Source organism: Pipra filicauda, unplaced genomic scaffold (assembly GCF_003945595.2).
Source record: "Pipra filicauda isolate LSUMZ 115617 unplaced genomic scaffold, ASM394559v2 scaffold1661_size6817_pilon, whole genome shotgun sequence".
Classification (NCBI taxonomy): Eukaryota; Metazoa; Chordata; class Aves; order Passeriformes; family Pipridae; genus Pipra; species Pipra filicauda.
Genome location: NW_024104164.1, coordinates 1 through 6,809, shown reverse-complemented (window position 1 = coordinate 6,809; position 6,809 = coordinate 1). Strand labels below are relative to the sequence as shown.

The 6,809-nt window shown below is 72.8% G+C and overlaps 1 protein-coding gene across 1 annotated transcript; it reads right to left on the bottom strand.

Moving 5' to 3' along the window:
- Positions 1–645: 645 nt before the first annotated feature.
- Positions 646–6,806, bottom strand: LOC120322887 (speckle targeted PIP5K1A-regulated poly(A) polymerase-like; the record flags this gene model as incomplete). The annotated part of the gene is made up of 10 exons (XM_039379401.1): positions 646–1,980; positions 2,352–2,444; positions 2,934–3,056; positions 3,248–3,357; positions 3,855–4,118; positions 4,521–4,599; positions 5,385–5,499; positions 5,783–5,986; positions 6,365–6,555; positions 6,638–6,806. Coding segments are annotated over 10 exons (2,652 nt in total), but the record flags the coding sequence as incomplete, so codon positions are not given.
- Positions 6,807–6,809: the final 3 nt, after the last annotated feature.

The following is a 6,809-nucleotide window of genomic DNA, read 5'->3' as shown; positions in this document are numbered from 1 at the left end:
GGGGGGTTTTCCCGGGGGGTTCTCCCGGGGGGGTTTTCCCGGGGGGGTTTTCCCGGGGGGGTTTTCCCGGGGGGGTCCCGCCGGTGCCGCACCCGCGTTCAGCGCCATCGTCGCTGCGGTGACGGCGTCGCGCTCGAGTGACGTCACTGAGCGCGACCGAAAGGAGCTCGATTTGCATAACCACGCCCTCCTTCTACCCGATTGGCCGCCTGCGCGCTCCGGTTGCCTTCGCCCCGCCCCCTCGCGGGTAATTTGCATATCGCGCGCGAGTTTCGCACCGGCCGCTCCCATTGGCCGCAGGTTTCTCCCCAAAATTCCCTCCGGGATCCCTCCAGGACACGCTGGAAGCGGGTTCCCCCCCCCCGAGTCCTGAATGCCCCCGTCAGTTATTGTCTGGTTATCGTTGTTAACATTCACACCCAAATTTTCTGGTTTTCGGGGTTAAACACCCACAGGAAACATCGAAATAAACCCAATTTCCAGCCGAGCCGGTGCTGGGAGGCCCCAAATCCTCCGAAACTTAGAAATAAGGGAAATTTAAGGAATTTAAGGAATAACCGGTGACAAGGACAGAGGGTGGATTTTTGTCCCCGAGAGCTCCTTTTTTCCCCCCGTTTTGTCCCCAAAAACCCCCCCACGCAGGAGCCAACTGCAAAACGGATTTTACTGGAAAAACTCAGGACGTACAAAACTCCCCCCCCTCGGGGGGGTCCGCGCCGCCCTCCCCCCGCCCCATCCCCAGGCGCTGCCGAACCATTTCGGGCAGGAAACTCCTCAGGAAGTGGAAAAACTCGTGGAAAAGCGGCGGGGGGGGGTCGGGGATGGGCCGGAGCCGCAGCAGCACTTGGGGGTCCCGGCGCGACCCCCCCCGCCGGGCGCGGGCCTGGAAGCGCAGCAGCGGCTCCGGGGGGGCCCCGGGGGGGTTCCCGGGGGGGTCCCCGGTGTCCCCCCGCACGATGGCCTCGGTCACCGCCCGCTCCAGCGCCAGCGAGTCCTGCCCGGGACCCCCCCCGGGATCCCCCCCGGGCCCCTGAGCCCCCCCGGGCCATTCCCCAGGACCCCCCCCGGGCCCCCCCCGGGGGTCGCGGAGGCGGCGGCGGAGGCGGCGGCGGCCCCTCCACACCCGGTGCCAGACGGAGCAGCTCCAGAGGGACGGGGGGAGCAGCGGGGGGGGCCGGGGGCGCTTCCCGGGGGGAATCCCGGGGCCGTTCGGGGCCTCGGGGGGGGGACGCTTCGAGCCCGGGGCCGGGCACGGACCCTCCCGCAGCCCGAGCTCCCCCCGGGAATCTCCCCCCGCCGCCCCCCCGACGGGACCCCCCGATCCCGGCGGATCCAGGGGCGGCTCCTCCGCCGCCCCCGCGTCCCCGAATTCCCCCCGGGAAGGTCCCGTGTCCCCCCCGAGGTGACACTCGGCCCCCGGCGGTGACTCCTCCGCGTGGGACGGACCCGGGGGCGGCTCCTCCCCCCCCTCGGCCCCCCCCGGGCCCCCCCGTTCCCCCCCGGGGTCGCAGTGACAGCCCAGAACGTCCCGGAGCACGAACCCCACGGCCCCACAAACCTCCCGGAACCCCCCGGGACCCCCCCCGGGCCCCCCCCCGGGCCCCCCGCGGGGCCGCAGCGGGAGGGGGATGGCGAAGCCCCCCCCGTCCTTCTCGGGGGAGCCCCCCCCGGGCCGGAGGAGCCCCAGGACCCCCCAGGGGCGGCGGGAGCGGCGGGGCCGGTGCCGGAACTCGGGGCCGCGGCAGAATTTGGCGGCCTCGCGGCAGCAGCGGCCGAACCGCGACACGAACCGGGGGGGGACGTTGGCGGCCACGTTGTGGCTCAGCTCGAAGGGGTCCTGCAGGGTCAGGGGGCCCGGGCGGAGCCCCCCCAGAGCGCCGGGGGGGGGCCGGGGCAGCGCTCGGCCCTCGCGGGGCGACAGGAGCAGCCGGGGCAGGTCCAGCCCCCCGAAAAACGAGAAGAACTCGGCCAGGAGGGAGCCTGGGGGGGGGAACGGGGGGGTCAGATGGTCCTGGGACCCCGAAACCACTCAAATGTTCCCCAAAACACCCCCTAGAGCCCCCCTGAAAAACGAGACCTCGTCCAGGAGGGAAAGGGGGGGTGTTCAGACAGTCCTGGGACCCCCAAAACCACCCTGAAACCCAGCTGGTGCCCCAAAAAACCCCCCTGACACCCCCAAAACCACCCAGACGTGTCCAGGTACCCCCCAAAACATGACCAGACACCCCCATAAATATCCAGGGAGCCCCTGGGACCCCCCAAAAACAGATCCCTAAAACACCCTCTGGGACCCCCAAAATTCAGTGCCCCCCGAGGGATTTGGGGCCCCCCCCCAGTTTGGGGGGTCTCACCTGTGCTCTGGGTGTTCCCGCTCGGCTCCAGCACCGAGGGGTCCCGGGGGAAGCTGCAATCCCACCCCCCCACCTGGGCACGGTCCTCGGGGCCTGCGGGGGGGACACACAGTGAGGGGGGGGGACACGGAATGGGGGGGACACCCCCCAACCCCCGCGGGGTCTCAGAATGGGGGGGACATCCCCCAAATCCCCAAGGGGGGGGTCTCAGAACGGGGGGGACACCCCCCAAGCCCCGGGGGGGTGTCAGAATGGGGGGGGACACCCCCCAAATCCCCAAGAGGGGGTCTCAGAATGGGGGGGACACCCCCCAAATCCCCAAGAGGGGGTCTCAGAACAGGGGTGACACCCCCCAAATCCCCAGGGGGGACCTAAAATGGGGGGGACACCCCCCAAATCCCCAGGGGGGTCTCAGAATGGGGGGGACACACCCCCGAAATCCCCGGGGGGGGGTCTGAGAACGGGGGTCACACCCCCCAAATCCCTGGGAGGGGTCTCAGAATGGGGGTCACACCCCCAAATCCCGGGGGGGGGGGTCTGAGAAGGGGGGTGACACCCCCAAACCCCCGGGGGGGGTCTCACCCGCCAGGTCCCGCAGGCGCAGCCCCGAGGGCAGCACGGGGGGGCTCCGGGTCTGCAGGAAGAACACCACGAGCAGCGTCAGCGCGTAGTTGGTGAGCAGGGGGCCCCCCCCCGAGGGGTTCCCTGGGACACAAATGGAGGGGGGGGATCAGGACCCCCATCCTGACCCCCCCCCACCCGGCCATGGCCCCCCCTCACCCGCCAGGACCCCCCAGCACGGCCCACGGGGGGACAACGGGGTGTGGGCAGGGGGGTCCCGGCCCCTCGGGGGGGTCCCCTGTGCCCCCCCTGTGCCCCCCCTGTGCCCCCCTCACCTGCCAGCCCCCGGGCCCGTGCCCAGGCCCTCACCCCGTAGCCCAGGGGCCGCACTCGGGGGTCAGCGTCGGCGCAGAACCGAAGGAACCTCGTGTTGAACAGGGCCAGGCTGGGGGGGCACGGACGGGGTGAAACGGGGGGAAGGGGGGGGAAGGAGGAAGAAAAAGAAGGAAGGAGGGAACAGGAGCCCCCCTGGACCCGTCACCGGTTGTGCACACACACGTCCCCTGAGCCCCCCCTCCAGCCCCCCCGAGCCCCCCCGGCCTCCCCTGATCCCCCCCTGAGCCCCCCCGGCCCCCCCTCACCGTTGTGCACACACACGTCCACCCCCAGCCCCCCCGAAGCCCCCCGGCCCCCCTCACCGGTTGTGCACACACACGTCCCCCTCCAGCCCCCGCCACCCCCTGAGCACCCCCCGGCCCCCCCAGCCCACGTGAGCCCCCCCTCACAGGTCGTGCACACACACGTCCCCTGAGCCCACCTGGAGGGCCAGCCCAGCCCCCCCCGAGCCCCCCCGGCCCCCCCTCACCGGTTGTGCACACACACGTCCCCGGAGCCCCCCCGAGCCGCCCCAGCACCCCCAGAGCCCCCCCGGCCCCCCCTCACCGGTTGTGCACACACACGTCCCCCTCCAGCCCCGACTGTTTGTGGCTGAATTTCACGACGGGCCGGCGGGCGCCGGGCACGGCTCGGACCCCCCGGACCCCCGGGACGCAGCGGCGCAGCACCGAGCCCACCAGGGCCAGCACCCGCCCGGGGGGGGCCCCCCGGAGAGACCCCCCCGGGCCCAGCAGGGACCCCTCGTCCTCAGACAGGGACCCCTCGGAGCCGGGGGGGTCCCCGTCACCCGGCAGGGACCCCTCGGGGGGGGACCCCTCAGACCCCAGGAGGGACCCGTTGGTGGGGGGGGTGGGAGGGGGGTCCACATCCCCCATCGGGGCCCCCCCGGGGGGGTCCCTGTCCCCTGGCAGGGCAGGGTGGGGGTCTCCGAGGGGCTCCTTGTCCCCTCTCAAGAGCCCCTCGGTGTGGGGTCCCCCGGGGGGGTCCCTGTGCCCTGTCTGGGGTCCATGGGGGGGGGATCTGACCCCCGGCAGGGTGTGGGGGGGGTCCTTGGGGAGGTCCTCCTTGGAAGGGTCCTCAGGGGGGTCCTCAGGGGGGCCCTCGGGGGGGTCCTCCTTGGAAGGGCCCTCGGGGGGGTCCTTGGAAGGGTCCTCAGGGGGGCCCTCGGGGGGGTCCTTGGAAGGGCCCTCGGGGGGGTCTCCCCCCCCCGGCAGCTCCAGGTGCAGGTCCAGGTCGCAGCCGTGGACGTCGAAGCCGTTGACTGAGGAGCCGAAGGGGACGATGGAGCAGCCTGGGGGGGGACACGCGTGTGTGTGACGGGTGGGACACGCCTGGGACACGCCTGGGACACGTCTGGGACACGCCTGGGACGCGCCTGGGACACGTCTGGGACACGTCTGGGACACGTCTGGGACGCACCTGGGACGCGCCTGGGACATGTCTGGGACACGTCTGGGACACGTCTGGGACACGCCTGGGACATGTCTGGGATGCGCCTGGGACACGCCTGGGACACGTCTGGGACACGCCTGGGACACGCCTGGGACGCGCCTGGGACACGTCTGGGACGCGCCTGGGACACGTCTGGGACGCGCCTGGGACACGTCTGGGACGCGCCTGGGACACGTCTGGGACACGTCTGGGACACGCCTGGGACACGCCTGGGACACGCCTGGGACACGTCTGGGACACGCCTGGGACACGTCTGGGACACGTCTGGGACACGCCTGGGACGCGCCTGGGACACGCCTGGGACGCGCCTGGGACACGTCTGGGACACGCCTGGGACATGTCTGGGATGCGCCTGGGACACGTCTGGGACACGCCTGGGACACGTCTGGGACGCGCCACACACCTGTCACCTCTCACACCCCCGGCACACGTCACACACCTGAAACACACCTGTGTCATACGTGTCACTCACACCCGTGTCACTCACACCTCACACCCGTCACCCCCCGTGTCACACACACACCCCAGTCCCCCCCTGTCCCCCCCTGTCCCCCCCGTGTCACACACACACCCCAGTCCCCCCCGTCCCCCCCCTGTCCCCCCGTGTCCCCCCCGTGTCCCCACCTGGGAAGAACTCCTCGAACACCTCCTGGAACAGGGACACGAGGAGGCCCCGCAGGCGCCGCTCGGCCTCGCTCAGCTCCAGGAGCTGCACCAGGAGCTCCAGCTGGGCCTCCACCTGCGGGACTGGCGTTACTGGGAGCCCGGGGGGGGCACTGGGGGGCCCCCCCAACACACCCGGGGCAGCAGCAACACCTGGACATCCTCAGGACCCCCCAGGACCCCCGGGAGAGCCCAAGGACCCCTCCCCCGCCTTCCCGGACAGCCCTGCCCTCCCCCCCCGCACCCCAAAAGCCCACAAACCCTCAGCACAGCTTCGGGATTCCCCTCCAGGACCCCCCAAACCTCCCCAACGCCCCGGAACGGCCCCCGTGTGTCCCCCCCCCGTGCCCCCCACTCACGTCCGGGGCCTGGCCCAGCGCCTCCTGCAGCCCCCGGGCCTGGGGGGCCTCGGGGGGGCCGCGGGCCCGCGGGGGGGGCCGGGGGAAGGTTTTGTGCTCCCGGGGCCGGACCCGGAGCCGCCGCCCCCCCAGGAGGTGCCGGGGGTGCTCCAGGGCCCGCTGCCGCTCCGAGGGCTCCGACAGCTCCACGATGGCGAAGGCGCCCTGGGGGGGCAAAGGGGGGGTCACTGCGGGGCTGGGACACCCCCCGGGACCCCCCTCGGGATGAGACACCACCCGGGTACTCACTGGGGCTGGAACACCACGGGACCCACCCTGGGCTGGGACACAACCCGGGACCTCCCTGGGGCTGGGCCACCCCCCGGGACCCCCCCTGGGGCTGGGACACCCCCCGAGACACCCCGGGCTTGGGACACCCCCCGAGACCCCCCCTGGGGCTGGGACACCCCCCGAGAACCCCCCAGGACTCCCCCCCCGGGGCTCCCCCGAGGCTGGAACGCTCCCCCAGGACCCCCCGGGACAGGGACATCCCCCCTCCGGTCCCCATTCCCGGGGGATCCCGGAGCCCCCCCGTGCCCCCACCTTGTCCTTGTCCATGACGACCCCCGTGACGGCCCCGAAGGCCCCGAAGTGCCGCCGCAGCTCGGCGGGGTCGGTGCCGCGGGCGAAGCCGCTCACGAAGAGGCTCCGCAGCTCCTGCTCCCGGCGCTCGGCCCGGAGCGACCGGAGCCGCCGGTGCCGCTTCCCGGACAGGTGGGACACGAGGCTCGGGCCTGGGGGGGCACCGGGGGGGTCACGGCAACGGCGAACCCCCCCGGTCTCGTTAACCGGGAGCCCCCCCGGGCCCCCACTCACGGTTGGCCGCGGTGATCTGGCACAGGCGGCAGCGGAACCCGCCCCGGGGCAGCGGCTGCACGTCGGGGTCCGTGAGCGGGTCCGTGAGCGGGACCGGGTCCGGGTCCGGAGCCGCCACCGGGGCCAGGCCGGGGCCTGAGCCCGTCACCGGGCCCGTGTCGGGGCCGGGATC